The sequence below is a fragment of the Notamacropus eugenii genome, chromosome 3 (assembly GCF_028372415.1).
Source record: "Notamacropus eugenii isolate mMacEug1 chromosome 3, mMacEug1.pri_v2, whole genome shotgun sequence".
Taxonomy (NCBI): domain Eukaryota; kingdom Metazoa; phylum Chordata; class Mammalia; order Diprotodontia; family Macropodidae; genus Notamacropus; species Notamacropus eugenii.
Genome location: NC_092874.1, coordinates 485,767,136 through 485,783,954, shown reverse-complemented (window position 1 = coordinate 485,783,954; position 16,819 = coordinate 485,767,136). Strand labels below are relative to the sequence as shown.

The 16,819-nt window shown below is 51.3% G+C and overlaps 1 protein-coding gene across 2 annotated transcripts in view; it reads left to right on the top strand.

The window, feature by feature from the left end:
* The window catches only part of CTDSPL (CTD small phosphatase like), a 77,627-nt gene that overhangs the window by 41,843 nt on the left and 18,965 nt on the right, over nucleotides 1-16,819 (top strand). The window contains exons 2-4 of one of the 2 annotated variants that reach the window (XM_072599184.1): nucleotides 9,451-9,605; nucleotides 15,244-15,276; nucleotides 15,392-15,496. In XM_072599184.1, the coding sequence (XP_072455285.1) occupies nucleotides 9,451-9,605; nucleotides 15,244-15,276; nucleotides 15,392-15,496 (293 nt within the window). The remainder of the gene's footprint in view (nucleotides 1-9,450; nucleotides 9,606-15,243; nucleotides 15,277-15,391; nucleotides 15,497-16,819) is intronic. The other variant, XM_072599185.1, reaches the window with a different exon arrangement.

Sequence of the window (16,819 nt, the reverse complement as noted above, 5' to 3'; positions counted from 1 at the left end):
GTAATCAGGGGTGGTGAGTCTAGTGCTGGGGCTCTGTGGACAGCCACGCACCACTGGAGCCACATGGCCTAGGCAGGGATATGAAGGAACTCGTCTTCAAGCTTGGCATCCAGTTGCCTGGGAGATGGGCTTTCTCCTCATGGTAGGTGATGAAGGCAGTTTATCTGATAGCTTTCTTCTACACCTGGGAAACTGAAGGTAAAATGTTTCCCAGAAAGGGTCCCTGTCCCCTGAAAGCCTTCCTGATCCTAGCCGTGAGGATCCATTCGTGAGGACAGCTGCCTTCCTCTCCCTGGGATGGCGCGGCTCAGGGAGCCATCTGGTCCTCTCTTCAGGTCATCCCTGCATCTTTGCAGTTATAGAAAAGACACAGGTTTAAGCACAGACACTTTAGGCCAACGGGAAGCTAAGAAAACCAAGACTATCCAATTGCAGCCTTTCAGAGAAAAAGGTTTTCCTTGATGATAATGAAGTTGATGCTTCGTTCCCTTTGAAATATATTTTGGTCTTTCAGGGCTCCATGAATGAATCCAGGTGGTTTCATTTCCACCCACGAAGATGGCGGCCCCTTGACAACGTGGTCAGTGGCTGTTGTCATTGTGGCTCGAACGCTCCTCTTCTAGGACTAAGTCTGCATTTAGGCCGAATCTTGGCCAGAAGATCATGGGCCATCCCCAGATGTGGTCCTTCCAGAACTCAGTCACCCCCACATTGGGGTGAAGCATTGATTAAGTACGGGAATAAAATGGAGATGTACTGACTTCCTATGTGTCTGTACAGCTTCTGAAAGGGGTTGCTGGCCCTGTCTGGACCTCCCTGCCTTACCTCCCTCCACCCCTGGGGCTCAGTCAGCCCAGGCCTCCCCTCACTTTGGTAGGCCCCCACCTCTGCTTTTCCTGAAACAAGCCTGTCCAGCCCCTCTGGACCCTCCCCCAAGCAGCCTGCCTTTAAAGAGCGTCATACTGCTTTGCCTTCTTTTTTATAAGAGTCCTATTCTGAACTTAAATTTCAGCAACAAAATGAGCCAGTCAGGTGTAAGAGAACCATTGACTTCAAACTCATTACATTTCGGTAGGAGGAAGAAAGCAGAGACAACCTACTCAGGAGCCTCTTGGATGAGTCACGTCCCTTATGCATCTGTGAACTTGACACAACTTGGGGTCCGAGCGTGAATGGGAAACGATGTCCATCGATCATGGAGGGGGTGCTCGTTTTTCTGCAGAAATCCCCCCACCCCCATGGTTTCTTTTCATTTGTTCTTTGATGCATTTCCTTTTTTACTGAGGCGGTGGCATACCTTTTATGTAATAAAGTTCGTCTGTCTTGGGTCTTGGCTCGATGAGCTGTCTTTCATCCTGCACAACTGAGACGAGTGCGTTTTCTCCCCTTTGATCTTTCCTCTCTCCCAGCTCATTGTTGCAGACAAGGAGTGGTGGCATGGTCCCACCACAATCCCATTTTCCCCAGGAGTTGTTCTGGTTTTTCTCCAGTCACTGAGCATCTGACCATCCTCTTCTTCTGGAAGCCATGGGGTTTTGTTCTGGATTCTCTGTTTGAGTGCATTTTAGCCCCTTCTTTGGGAGCCTCAATGATTCGCTTTTATATTTTTCCCCATTTGTTTCCCACAACTGAATCTAACCCAAGTAAGACGGTCTTGGACATCTCCATTACGATCTGAGTAAATGTGTAAATCGATCTGAACCACTTCAGGGCAACATGGAACATAGACCACCCCCAGGAGGCTACTACCAGAGGCTTTATTCTCTCCATTTTGCAAATGAGGGAATGAAGGCTGAGGGAGGGAAGGGACTTACCCACAGTCCCAGAGCTGTCAGAAGCAAGATTCAAACCCAAGGCTCCTGCCTGAGGCCAGTCCACGAGCTACCTGGATAAATAGGGGGCTGGCTTGTGTTCATCAGAGTACATTCAAGGCCAGATATTTCATCTAGCTTATTGACAGAGTAAATTGGTTTGTTTTTTTAATATTTCTTGCCTCAGTTTTGTTATCAATATAGAAAAATACACGTGATTTCTGGCCTTGAGTGCAGAGAGCCCCTGTGCTGGGGACCAAAGCTGGTTCTGGGGAGCCTAACATTGGAGTACAAAGTGAGACATGATTATATGCTCATTGGAGGAGCACAGGACAAAGCACCACGAGACAGCACTGCCCAGGGTTTTCAGAATGGCTATCAGGTCCAGGAGGTGCGGAAGAGGAAGGGAGATAGCACTCCAGCAAAGGTGTGGATGGTGTTTGGAGGCATTGTCCCAAGGCTGGCAGAGTCTGCCAAGGCAGGACAGTACTAGAGAGAGGAGAGCCTTGAATGCCATGGGAAGAAAGTTGAACTTTCTTGAGAGATAGCAAGGAGGCCCTGACCCTTGGGGTCTAGTAGAAAGCCTCCTGCTCTTGCCTCTGCTAAGGTCAGGCCACTAGGGTGACCCCGAGCAAGGCCCTTGGCATCCTGAGGCTCTCCATGAAGAGGCTGCAGTAGATAGACTCTGAGGCTCCTTTCTGTGCCAGCCCCAGGTCCCATACAGAACACCACTGTGCAGTAAGAAATAAGTTCAGTGGGAGATCTGCTGCTAAATAAACAAATGTGGAGGTTTGGTTGACAGTCTGTTGATGGGTTCAGGTGGTGAATAGAACCCTGAAGCTGGACGAGAGGCCTGGATAGGAATTCCTCCTTGAACATTCCCAGATGAGGCATTAGAACTGGTGGAGCCTCTGCTTTCCCATCTGTAAAATGGGAATGGCACCTATACTCCCTCCCTCCCAAGTTTGTTACAAGGCTTAAAGGGCTAAGTGCTGGCTACTCACATAACAGGGGAAGTGAGGGGGGCTCAGGGGTCATCTCTGGCACTGGTGGCTCCCTAGCTAGTGATGGCTGGAAGCAGGCCAAGAGCTGATGCTCACACTCAAGGCTTCCATGAAAGTCATCTCAGCCTCTGAGGAGCCTGACAAGCATACTGTTTGTCAACTTCATACCAGAAACCCTTAGAACCAGTAGCCCTGGCCCCAGAGAGTACCTGCGATACCCAGAAGTCAGAGCTGGGTTGAGGGCATAGTGTGCCCATCCCTGCCCACAGCCACAGCCAACATTAGCTAAAACGATTTTGGGGGGGCCAGAATAGCTACTTTAGAACTCTCTATAAAATACATTTTAAAAAGAGATTGAAGGAGAGGTGAGAAGTCCAACAGATCAAATGAAACCCCAAAAGTTAAGTGCTGTGAGGCAAGGGCCAGCCAGCTAGGCAAATTCCTCAGCTCCTGGGTATAGCCACACCCCAGGTATCTCAAATCAGTGAGAATGCAGCTTCTCATCCAGGCTTCTGCTCCATCCTCAGGAGTGCCTGAGGCCTTCTGTCTGCCTGCAGCAGGCCAGGGTGGCACAGGGATGCCAGGTGGAGCCAGGGTCAGCCTCCATTTCCTCTGCTCATTCTAGAAAGGGGATCAGGCCCCTTCCCTTCTAGTTCTAGCCTGTGAGTGGCACAGTTCTCCAGGAAGGGGCACCCTGTGCCCACAGAGCGGGGGCTGGGACCAGGTTTCTGAAGAGGTTGCTGGCTTTTGTCAATCTGAGGTTATTTTCCTTAACTGGAAAGGATGTTTGGATTTCCAGAGTCCCCATGTGTTGTTGAACTTTGAGCTATCTGCCTTTTTTTTTTTTCCTAAAGAGAAGAAAGGTTTATTTGTTTTTTGGCCACTCCTTTGGAAAGGGGAAAGAATGTGATGTATGCACGGACTGCACAGAATTTCCTGTTCCAGATCCATTCCAAACCACGACTCTGGCAGGAATTCCAGAGCAGCTAACCAGTCTTCCACAGTGAAGAAATAATGCCTTCCTTTGACCCATTGCAGTGTTGGGCAGCCCTGTGCTTGGCTCCCAGGCCATGGGGGGCCTTGGGACTTTGCCCCATCACTGTCTACAGCTCCCAACCAATACAGCTAAAGTGGACCAATCAGGGGCGTACAGTATTCAGTCCGATAACTTGGATGCCTGGAAATGAGGGTGTTGGGCCAGAGGATGTCTCTGACTTCTCTGAGGTGGCCATCTAGGTTGCTGGGCTGGTTCTGAGGCCTTAGTGATTCCTTCACTCACCCCTAGTCCATCCAGGGCTGTCCACAGGGATGTTGCCTCCAGATGCCTGTTCAAGCTCAGCTCTGTGGTGCGAGGACAGATCTCTTATTGGCACAAACACCCACCTGATGGCCGTTTACAGTTTTGGTCACCTCACTTCACCAGTTGCCAAGGAGTGATTTCCCCATGAGGAAAGGAGCATGAGCACTTAGGGCGCAAAATAGGGAAACATTTATGGACATTTGCCTGTAACCTGCTGCAAGGCCCATGGGGGCAGCCTGGGGCTTTGTCTGAAGCCTAGCGGCACCCCCACCCGAATGTAGTCTCATGGGTATCTGGGTGGAACTGGGTGGGTCACTGGGCAGCTAATCTGTCATCATCATTGAGACAGGACATAGAGTCCTAGATCTCAAGGGGAAGGGGAGCTGAGTAGGACTGAGTGGATCACTGATCCATCATCTTTGTTGAGATAGGACATAGGGTCCTAGATCCTGAGGGGAAGGGTCCTCAGAGGCCATCTGACTTTCCGCTGTCATTTGACAGAGCAGAGAAGAAGTTCATCGATTTGTCCCAAGTAACCCAACCAGACCCTGTCAGGAGCAGGATTTGAGCCCCTAATGTTTCCACTGTACCATGATGACTCTGGGTAGTTAGGGATGGCTCAAGGAAGGTCCTAAGAGCAGCCAGGTAGCTCTGTGTCTGCCTCACTCAGCTGGCCTGTGGGAAGTGGAATCCCTCTGCCCACGTCCCTGACAGGCAGGGGCTTAGCCTGCAGTTGGAGGCAGGTTGTCCCGTGCTGGGACTACTCTCCCTCACAGGAAGCTTTTCCCCAATGCTGAACCTCAATGTTCCTCTTTGCCCCTTCAGCCCCTCAAAACCAAGTAATCCCTCCAACTTCCAGACTATGAGGTGGTCAGAATTCCCAGACTCCTTGACGTGTCCAGGAGAGGCAGCTCAGGAAGTGTCCTTGGCTGTTTGGAGCCTTCCACCCTGCCCATCCAGGTGAGTCAAAATTCAAGGGGTCATCCTCCTCCTCCTGGACTCACTTCTGTAGTCAGGCCACTGCAGCACTGACTGGGCAGCGAGGGGCTGCGCTCCTGAAAGGCTCCATTCCTGGTGTTCTCAGAGATCATCTGCAGGCGTCAGCTTCAGCTGCTTTAGTTTGTTCTAAGAGATCTCTGTAGGAAACCAGGCCTTTTATTCCTTGTAGTATCCCTGTCATCCCAGAAGGGTGTCTGCTATGGGGACCCTTTCCTGATGTAGACGGCCAAACCTCCACCAGCTCCCCAGCCATGTTGCTGACAATGCTGAATTGAATGTTTCTGGACATTCTGAGAGAGACAGCAGATCAGGCTGTGTGACCCTGGACAGGTCTCCTGACTTCTCCATATCTGGAGCCTTTCTCTAAGATGTCTGTGTTACTGAGAAGGTGCCACCTTGCCCAAGAGCTACATGTGGTCCTCTCCAAGACCCTTGAGACAGAAGGGGACAGAAGGTTTGCCAAAGCCTCGTCTGATCAATCACTTCCTCCCAGCCTTCTGCCCATCTACCTCTCCTGTTCAGAGTGCTCTGGGAGCTCTGGGATGGTGGCTTCACAATGGTGTTACCAACTCTTTGGAGACTTCCGTCTGTCCTGGGAAGAAATGCATTTGATTTCTGCTCGCGGAATTTAAACCATTAGAGCAGAACTGGCATTGGGAAGAATGTGGACTTTGGGGTATCACTGTATTCCCTTGGTGACTTTGGCCCCTGTGTGCCCAGCTGGATCATAATGGCAGACATAATAAAGAATAAGAGCGTATCACGGGGGAGCTTTGCTGAGTGAATCCATGACGTGATGTCATTCAAGGCTCTCAGGAAGCCTGGTGGTCTGGGCACAACAGGGAATGCCTGCCCCTGTTTTACAAATGGGCAAACTGAGGCTCCCAGGGGAAGTGACTTGCCTAGTCACATGACTGGGAAGTGTCCAGAGGCAGGGTTTGAACCCAGGTTTTCCTGTCAGTTGCCACTCCTTCAGGCAGCCTCTTATGGTCTTGGTAACCTCTTCCTTCCTGACCGTGTCTTTGGAAAGGTGCCCTCCTAGGAGACATCCCCTCGAACGAGGCTGAGCAGGGAGGCTTGCTTGGGCCCTGCCAAAGCTTCTGTCCCAGTGCTTGTCAGGCAGTCGCTGGGTAGACAGGGGTTGGGATTGGTTTGTTTTTTTTTCTTAGAGCTAATTTTGTGGCTCATTTGCATGGAGAAGGAAAACTTGGGATTTTGCAGAACATGGGCGTTCTCTTCTGAATTCAGATTTTATGGCTTTTCTTAGTACTGTGAACTTGTGTAGGTGACATGTCCCAGCGTCACACTTGACCCCATGCTTTCCTGAGCCCCCAGAGTGTGTGGGGAAACCTCCAAGCAGCAGAAGCAGAGGTCCAGATCACATGAGGCCAGCAAGTGGGGAGGGGCACGAGCACTCCAGATTCTAGCCACATCCAGAAATTGCAGTACCGATGACTTGGAGGCCTGTGCCTTTGGCCCCAAAGGTGGGGGCAGGAGTGGTGATGAGAACAGCAGCCCCAGGTGATGTAGTGTTGGGGCCTGCTAAGGTGTGTAAGGTCAGATAGCCAGACCACTGGAGAGAAAGCTAGGATATGTGCATGTGTGTACGTGTGTATTATGTATGTGTAGATATGTAGTACACAAGTATATATCATGTGTGTAGATATTTCTTGAGGACGCGTGTTTATGTTACATGTGTAGATATAGTGTCTCTGTGTGTTTTATAGCTACATAACGTACAAGTATGTGTATTATTCTGTGTGCTTAGATACTCTGATCTCTAGTTCCCTATGTGTGTATAATGATATGTTATGTGTAGATACAGCATACGTATGCGTACGTAGGTTACATGTATCCTTTTGAATGTAACTATGTAGACACGTAAGACATGTGTGTGTGGTGGGTGCACACGCATACATACGGTCTCCTGAGAAACTTTGAATAAGCCTGCCCTGGAAAAGCCCATAGTTTGAGACAAAGCAGACCCCTTCTCCTGAGCCAGCCTCACAACATTAGCTCCTCTTTGTCATCAGTGACTTTTGTGGTATTTTGGATTTTTCAAGGTGGGACAGTGAGAATGTGGGATTGCCCTCTCCAAGACAGCCAGCATGCCCATGCAGTGGGGTGGTGGGCGAGGCAGGCACCATGCCCAGGCCCCAGAACGTTGACTTTGCTTTGGCTCTTTCCATTAATCTGGGTTCTTGAAGCCTTTTGAATGTCGGTGCCCTGACACCTAGTGACTACCCCAGGCTGGCTTTTCAGGTTCAGGATGCCTGCCCATATTCCATTGCCCTGGCACTTGCACACGCACGCACACACACACACACACACACACACACACCCCAATTTTCCTGATCATTAACATGCCTCACTGCCACCCCCCTGGGCCAAAGGACCCCCAGCCCCTGTCATTCATAATACCCTTCACATGTGACATCCATGGGTCCTGGCACAGATGTGCTCCTAGAAAGGGACTAGGACAGAATAACCCGGTGATGGTGAGGGCACGTGGCTGGGCAGACAAACAGGAGAATTCAGTGAATTACAAGAAAGACCCAGACGAATCATGGAGATTCAGAATGAGAGGAGCCTGCGAGTCCGCAGCTCATGGACAGTTTTTATTCAACTGATGGGTGCTTGTTGAGGACAACTCAGTTTATCATTCTGAAAATTAGAAAAGGACTTGTCGTGTGAATGCACCTTTTGTTTTTAATTATGTGTTTTTGTCTGTATTTGTGTCATTTCCCTATGTGTCTATATTGTTTCCACCTTTAGATTGTAGACTCCCTGAGGCCAAGGAGTCTCATCTGTCTTGGTATCCCCAGTGCCTGGCATACAGTGGGTGCTTAATCAATGCCAATCAATGGTAATTATTGTCTACAATGATCTTTTAAAATAAGTCATAGTTACCCCAATATCCCTCCCAGAGAGCCATCCCATATGCCAAAGAGTATTTTAATGGGCAGCTATGGAGCACCATAGTGCACAGAGCACCAGGCCCAAAGTCAGGAAGACTTCTCTTTCTGAGTTCAGATCTGGCCTCAGACACTTACATGTGACCCTGGACAAGTCATTATTCCTGTTTTTGCCTCAGTTTCTTCATCTGTTAAATGAACTGGAGAAGGAAATGGCAAACTATTCCATTATCTTTGCCAGGAAGACCCAGATGGAGTCATGGAGAGTGGGACATGACTGAAATGACTGAACGACAGTTGATGGGCATCTCCTTTGTATCCGGTACTTGGCTGTCTCAGACAGTACAACTATGAATATGAGGACTTTCCTCTCATCGCTGGCTTCCTTGGGCTATGAGCCCAGTCATGAAGTCTCTGGATTTTATTTGGTGACCAAGCGTTGTTGATTCGAGCTCTGGCTCCCAAGTGGCCTGTGAGCGTCCCATTTTCCAGATGTACACATACAGCCAAGTCATGCCACAAGAGAAGAGAACTTTTGGGGCCCCGCTTGTTCTTGTTACTTGTTCTGCCTGGTAGTTTTAATGGTGAACAGAGCCGTTGATCATTCAGTCTCGCAGTGCTCTTTATTTGGAAATGCTCCATGAGGAGCACCGTATTTGATTTACTTTGACGGACCAAAATAATCTTTGATTGGAGAAGGGTGAGGCCAGTGTCTGGGGGAGCTCAGGCAGGGCCTGAGATTAGAGTTGTCAGGCTCTGATGCTCACAGGCCGGAGCCCTTTGTGAACGGGTTCTTGACTCCTTTGGCTTGCTGCTGGCCAGGTCTGCGGACTTCGGCCATCTCATTTCACCTGGACCCTCACCACAGCCTGGCAGTTCTAGAGCTGACTGATGCCATGACTCATGTATCACAGCGTCTCTTCCAAGCCTTCTTGTCTCTCCTCAGACTTCTCACACCATCCTGTCCTCACATGGATGTTTGACCCTGGCTGATCCTTCCCTTTCTCAGCTCACCCCTGTAGCTCTGTCTCTCCAGGATCAAAGAGAAGCTCTTCCATTGTGCATCTGATCTCCTCCTGGCCTGGCCCCTTCCACCATTTACAGTCTCCTTTACATATTGGGCCCCAACGCCCTCTGGTAGTCTGCCAGTCTACAGTAAATGCTGATCTTGTATTTCTAATAATCCTGGTCCCTGAGAACAGACAATGGGATCACTAACCTCTATCTTCTAAGCAGAGGGATGGTGGATGACGGGGTCTGACTGATGGGTATGGGGAACTTTCCATTTGGGGACTGGTATGGGAGGAGGGGAGGGTGTCCCCAAACACAAGGAATCGATGTCCCTTCTCTCCTCCTCACGGAGTCCGCTGTTCTTCTTTGGGGATGTTCTCATGCTCTGTGTTCTCTCTCTCTTCCTACAGCATCCCAGAGCAACATCAACCTGAAGAAGCAAAGGAGCCGGAGCCTCTTCAGCTCTTTGTTCTGCTGCTTCCGCAACTATAATGTGGACACCACAGCCATCCACACCACAAGTGTGCTGCCCCCGGTGGTGGAAGAGAACGGGGGCCTTCAGAAGGTCAGTCCTGTCCCAGGCAGGCAGAGTGGCCCTGGGAAGAGCCTGGTTCGGCCCCCATCTCATGCTCAGGGCCAAATTCTGAACTGAACGTAGGCGGTAGAAGTGTCCCGTCTTCCTGCTCTTCATTCTTCCTTACCTTAGAATTGGGTCTTGCACTGGCATTTTTCATTCCTCCAGTTTCTTGAGTTGGCAAGCCTACCCTGCTGTGGGTGGCTGTCACCCCAATAAGGTGGTCCCTGCAGGCAGTGGGATGTTGCCCCACTGAAATATGAGGCTGGGTCCCAGCCTTCATTAGCCCTTGTCTACATGGTTCTCTGCTTGACCAAGACCTGTGGGGAATTCCCTAGGGAGGTTAAATGAAGGAGGTTGAGAGATGGCTGTTCCTTATCCTAAGTAATTCTAATTCCAGGCCTTCTTTTCGAATTGGGGGGAGAGGGGCTTTCTTATCAGCGCCTGCTGCCGCACCACCTTCCTTCTTATCCATGAAGTTTTCCAGAAGGAAGCCACTATCTGTCCTGTCATCTGGTCCGAACGAGAGCATGGCCTCCTGGGCCTATGGCAGCCATGACGGAGCAGCTGCGTATGAGAATCGTCCCGAGGGCACAGAGGCTTTCTTTTTTGGCTGCCTCTCCTGTGACTGCGTGGACAGCTCAGCCTTCAGAGGCTAGCAGCCATGAGAGCACGTTAGGAACAGGGAGAAGCTGGTGGTTCTTCTCCAGGTGGGTGGGGGTCGATGCTGACAGGATATTTAGGGAGACAAGACTCACATGTTCGTGGTCAGAATTCTTTCTTTGCTGTAGTCCAAAGACAAGGCAGCCTTCTCCAGGGCTTGGAGTCCCCAGATGTCCTTGTTCATAACTATCATACTGATGAATTGCATAGGCACCTCCTTCCTGACATTTCCAGCAATTGGAAATAGATTGTTCTAAACCATCCACGATAGAAAAACAGCATGGATGAAAACCACATGTTATCCGTGTGCTGGCTATCCCTCATCTTCCTAGGTCCAAAACTGAGCAGGAAGGCCTAACTCCAGCATGCTTGCAAAGTTGTGCCCAGTCTCATTGCTTCTGAACTGCCAACTTCCCCAAGCCTTAGCACTGGTATTCTCCTAGTAGAATAGCCACATGGCTGTGAGTCATGGAGCATCTTGGTCTAAGGAAAGTCCAGATAATAAAGACCTTACAGGACAAAAGAGGCATATGGGGTGTGAGCAGACTGCCTCCAGCCCCCATGCATGATGTGTGGGGAAGGGGCGGAGGGACCTAGTGCCTCAAGGATGCGAGAGGCCAGAAAAGAAGCTGGGCTTCTCACAGAGCACAAAAGAGAAGAGTTGGAGGCAACAGCAAGCAAGCACTGAGAGAGATGTGCCAGCTGGAGGAGGCACACATCACCCGTGTGCCCAGGATGTCCTGGCTTCTTTCTCCCCATGTCTCAGAGGGCCTGAGGACCAGCTGGGTCTAGCCAGGCTACACCATGAGCCATCCTGCCCTGTGCCTGTGAGAGAGCAGAGATCCTCAAGCATTTCTGATGAAAAGACCAGCCCAAAAAAATGTTTGAAATACAAAGACGAGAGTCAAGAGAAACCTAGAAAAGGAAGTGTGTACGAGCATCTCCAAGCACTGTCTGATGGTGTAGTGCTAACACTCTAATGGAGAAAAGCCAAGCGTCCGTAAGACCTTTGAAAAGATACTGAGAGAGTTAGGGAAGAAAAGCAAGGGGTGGGGGCAGGGCTGGTTCTCTCCTGTGGGTTTTCAGAGGAGAAAGTGAGGGGAAGAGAAAAGAATAGGTCTGTGCAGAAAAGAGCACAGGAGTGAACCTCATTGAGGTGCTTGAGAAAGGGGATGGGGGCAGCACATGAATCTGTACAGGGAAAGGCTGCTGGGGGAAGTGGGTCAGAGGGAGAACACTCACAAACAGAGCCAATGCCTTGATCTTGCAGGGTGGTTCACCCCTTGGTGTGTGTGAGTGGGATGGATCCTCTGAAAATCCTTGGTAGAGCCAAGTGATTCCCAGGGAAGTGCGCAGAATCGCTGTCTACAACTAAAGCCACATGGAGGGAACAAACTTGGAAAGATGGAGAGCGATGAGAGAGACTGAGGCAGACCAAAGCAAGGAGAGGAGAGCATGCCCAGAGGGACCCAAGAGGGTGTGCCTGCCCGCTGGCAGAGGAGCCAGGAGGGCAGATGCCAGGCAAGGGGAGCCAGCAGAAGAGCACCGAATGGAGATTGTGTTTTAGAAAGAATCTTTTCTGTCTGCTTTGTAGATAAAGGAAAAGGCTCTCTTTGGACCTCCTTCAAAATAACAAAATCGAGATAAAAGCCACACCAGTCGGAGGGCCAGAGAAGGCTTCCTGGAGGCAGGGGCAACTACCAGAGCCTGCACAGAAACCAAGGACTTTCAGAGCCCCAAGCAGGGAGATGCCCTGGTCCAGCCAAAGGCCACTCGAGCCAGAACATAGGACAGCGTGAAGGGGAGTTAATGCAGAGAAGCGGGGATCAGGGGCTTGAGCCACATTATGGAGACCTTTGGATGCCAACTGGAGAAATATATCCTTAGTGGTGATCAGATCTTGGAGAATTGATCAGGATGCAGTCAGGTTCGGGCCTGAGCTTGGCCATGCTGCCACTAAGAGCTCCAGCACGTGGGGCCTTGCTCCTTATGGCATTTGAAGTCATTCAGCAAGCCCTGCCTCAGGGTGACAGCAGGGTGAATGTCTGGACTCGGGCACTCCCAGGAGCCAAGAGCTGCCCAGGCTCTTATAAATGCTGGGCCTCGACCGGGCACCAGCCTCACTCCATTTGTAGCAGCAGCAGCTTTGGTTAGTGTCCTTTATGAGGGGACAGGGGATAGTGTAGGAAGGACCCTCCCTCTGCCACTTTATGCCCTTTTAATAAATTAGCACTGACTGCATGTCAGACACTGCTAAGCCAAACATATACAGAGAGTGGCAGAAACCTGGCCTCTGGGGATCTCGATGGGTTCATCTGTAAAATGGGAGACAGGCTCTTTCTAACAATGATTCCCAAGGTCCTGCCTGGCATGCAGATTCCAACATTCAGTGACTTTCACAGCCGTGTGGCTGGGGCTGGGGAGCAGCCCTAGTAAGGATTGGGGTTGCCAGCCCACAGTCAGGCCCTAGCAAAAAATGGCATTGGTCCATCAGAGTGGCTAAGAGGACTGAGAATCAGCTGGGATGCCACACAACAGTGCTTCTTAGCCAACCCCATGAAAGCTGGTCATGTTCCTGGCAGACTTTCTGTCCCTTCTAGCATCCCATGGTAGAACCCTCCAAATGCTCATCTTGGTCTGTCAGCTTGAAGCTGTAACCTGGCAAAATGGTGGTTCCCTCACTGTGAGTGAGCAGGATCATCCCCTGACCCTGTGCCTTGTGTCCCCCCGCCCAGGCTTCCTTGGGGACCTGAATGATCTGAGGAGCCAGTGCCTGTGACTATTGCAACCTGGACATTCAGGGCTTAATTGGTGCTGAGGGAAGCCCTACCCCTGGAACGAAATGCCAGGAATTCTCACTCTGAAGTCTCAATGGGGCACTGTTCTGCCTGAGGCTTGATCTGACTGTAAATTGACAGAACATAAGAGAAAACTCCCTTTTCTTTATTTCATCTCAACTTGTGATTTTATTTACATGGGAAACTCCTCATGTGGAGAATCCCTCCCCCAATGCTGATCTGCATGTGCTTGGTCAGCATCTTTCTTACGGAGGACCTTGAGGTTTGGTGACCTGCCCTGAGGTCACCAGGCCTTCCCTTTTTCCTGCTCAGAACTGTTTTTTCAGGAAAGAGGAAGCAAAAGGCCTTTTCAGAGGGGTCAGTGTGAGAGAAGAGAGGCTGGTGAATGTCCTTCTGGCTGTTTGAATACACCCTGAGTCTTTTAATAAAAGTCATCAGCTGGGAAGGGAGAATCGAGTTGCAGCCCCCAATGGGAGCTCCCAGGCTCCCACAGTCCGACGCATGCCTGAGGCCAGAGTTGCCCCCCACCTGCTCGCTGACTGTGCCAGCTGGGTCCCTGCAGGGCAGGACCTCTAAGTGAAATGGAGACTTTGTGGTCCAGAGGCTCTGAGATGTCATGACTTGGAGGGCCTGCTGCCACGAATGAAGGCACCAGGAGGTCTTGCAGGGTCCTGGCTCAGGGCTTCCCCTTTGGCCACCTTTGGGGTATTGTCATGTGGGAGGCCCGGGCCCCAGGGTGAGGAAGTCCCAAATTGGCCCCAGTGAGCAGTGGCCTTCTGGAACTTCAGCAGCCTCCTGGCTGGCTAGGACACAGCCAAACTTGCTTACTGTTGCCCCAGCCTTTGGAGCTCCTGTATGTGCCCAGGCCCTGGTGGGGCATTAGGGCATTGTGTAGGGGGAGAAGGGGACACCGTAATGGGGGGGAGGAGGAAGGAACTCCAGATCAGAGCCCAGGAGTCTTGGGCTCTAGACCTGGACCCACCTATCACTCACTAGCTATGTGACCTCAGACCAGCCAGCTAGCCCCTCTCTGAGCCTCAGTTTCCTTATCTGTAAAAGGAGAAGGTTACTCTAGTGGGCCTCTGAGGGATCTTCCAACTCTAAATTTTATCATATCTGTAGTTCTTTGAGAAGCTGAAAAATGCCACATGCTATTAGTTTCTAAGGCTCTTTCCACCAATGCTCAGTCTTCTCCTGGACATGTGGGGCTCACAGGGTCCAAGGCACTGTTTTCCTCATAATCCAGGGCCATGCCCTGGGCCAGCCCAGAGTCTCTTCAGGGCTTAGGGGCCCCCCAAACAGTCTGAAGAATGCAGGGTGGTGCATTTAGGAATTGCTTTGCTTTCTCACAAGTTTTTAGGCTCAAACCCAGCACCTTTGAGGTCTCAGCGAGCAGCATTTGTAAAGGTTCATCGCCTTGGTGGGAGGTTGACCTGCTAGCCCCTCGTCAAGCCAGGAGGGGTCTCTCAGCATTGCTGCAGGGAGCTGGGCTCAGGGCTCCTGCATTCTGAGGGAGGATCAGGGGTTAGGAAACTTTGGCAAGTTCAGGGTAGGGAACCAGCCTGGGGGTGGGGTGGGGGTGGGGGGCCTTAAACTGATTCAGAGTAATGTTTCTGTTTGCAAAGCCCTTTTAGGACCTCAGAGCCTCTGGTGGGCTGGTACTGCTGAGGACATTCGTGGGAGTAAAAGGGACCATTTTCCAAAGTCCAGCTTGAAAACAGTGTATTCCATCACCACCCCCCAAACCGAGCAGGCCAAGGTGGGCAGGAGCCAAAGGGTCAGTTCATCCATCCCCTTGCCCAACGCATAACCATCCAGTGCTGGGCTCCTCACTGTCCCCCAAGGCATGGCCCATGCCATTTCCATTCAGCTCTCCTTGTGAGGGGGTTCAAGCAAAGGCCAGTGAGTGCCTCCTGGTGCTGCCACTGCGAGATTCCACCTGTGGGTCACCACTTGGCTTCTGATTACATCTGCTGAGCGAGTGTTCATTAATCTCCTCCACCAGCCAAGGGAATGTCAAGGTCGGCACGTTGCTTTGACGTTTCTTCTGTTTTCTCCTATTGAGCCCTCCAGCAGCCCTGCGAGGGTGACCTGCAAGGTGGCCTGCCAGAGTGACCTGCGAGGGTGGCCTGTGAGGGTGACCATGGTCTCATTTGTTCTCTCCACAGGGCGACCAGAGGCACATCATCTCCATACCGAGCGTACGTATCTCCTTCCTGTTCTTGGGGCGGCTTGCTCTGGGTTCCTGCTGATGTTGCACCCCTAGTCAGATGGCTCCCTCAGTGAGCTGTGACACAGAGCTGTTGTTTTAAACAGGGACAGGAAGGACGGCCAGGTCAGGATTCAAAGCTGGGCCGCGGGCCCGAGGGGCCACCTGCCTCACCTCAACTTCAGCTTCTGCATCCAGAAATGCCCATACAGGTCAGGCAATGCTCTCTTAAACCTCAGAAGGACAGTCCAGAGGGGACACTCATGAGACAGGCCAGTGATGCTGGGCTCCCCTCCAGGGTGTGTCCCCAAGGTTCCACTGCCCGAGCTCTGGTCCTCAGCATCCACCTGTGCCATAGCTGCCACATGCGGTCAGGGGGCCCTGGGATCCAGGCTATGTGACAATAGCAGGTCACTTAAACTCCTCTGCTGTAAAGTGGGGACAAGGCCCCAGCGGGTTTCAGGCTCCCAGTAAGGAGGTCCAGCAACACCAGCTTATTGTCATGGTTACGGGTTCTTTAGGGGTGGGTGAGTGGCCTGCCTGAGGGCAGCAGTCCCTGTCCCATTCTTCTGCAAGCCTCAGATTTCCTACAGATGGGGGAGCTCTCATCCTCATCAGGGGATGGCCGTAGCCCTGGGGGAACTGTCATAGCTTCTCTGCTGCTTAGTCACTTTGCCAGGATGTGGCAGGAATTGAACTCGGGTCTTCTCACCTCTGTCCATGAGGTACTAGCCAGGTTGCCTCTGTTGTCGCTGGTGCTCGTCACTTTTCCTCCAGCACAGTGGAACAGGTGCATCTCTGGTCTTGGAGTTAGGAAGGTGACCTGGATTTAAGTCCCATTCCTGCCACTTACTAGCTGGGTGACACAGGGCATGTCACCACTTCTCCTGGCCTCAGTTTCCTCATCTATAGCATGACAAGCTGTGTGAACTTGGGTGAGTCTGTTCACTTTGTGGCCTTTAGGGAGCAGGAGATTCCTTCTGGACTCCATCTGAGATCTCACTGTTACTCACCTCTGCTTCCCACTTCTTTGGGCCTTAGAGGGCCTTTTCAGCCCAAGGTCCACCATCCTCTGGAGGTCACCTCAGAGATCTGAGCACTGGCTTTTCCACTGACCAGGGCCAGCTGCTCTTGGGAACTCTGAGTGTGGGACCAGTCCGGTTTTTCCCAGCGCCCTGGGAATCTGCCACAGCAGGATCCCTCAGGCTCATGAACAGCCTGGATTTCCTGTGATGTGCTCCCATGTTCTTAGGACTCATAATCTATGTGAGGATTCCAGTGAATCACTTCAAGCTGATGAAACTAAATTAGTTTAAAGGCAAGACCATCCCATCAGACAAAGCACTTAATGGGCCAACATTCTGAACATTAATGAAGCGGGAGGGGAAGACAGGATTGACTTTGCCAGCTTTTACCTTCTCTTGAAATGCAAAATTGATCGAATTCTGAAGGGCTGTTGCTGCTTTCTTAGTCACCCACCCTAAAGCTAGTGCAGAGAGCCTGGTCTGCCTAGTTCATGTGCACCTGTCTTCCCT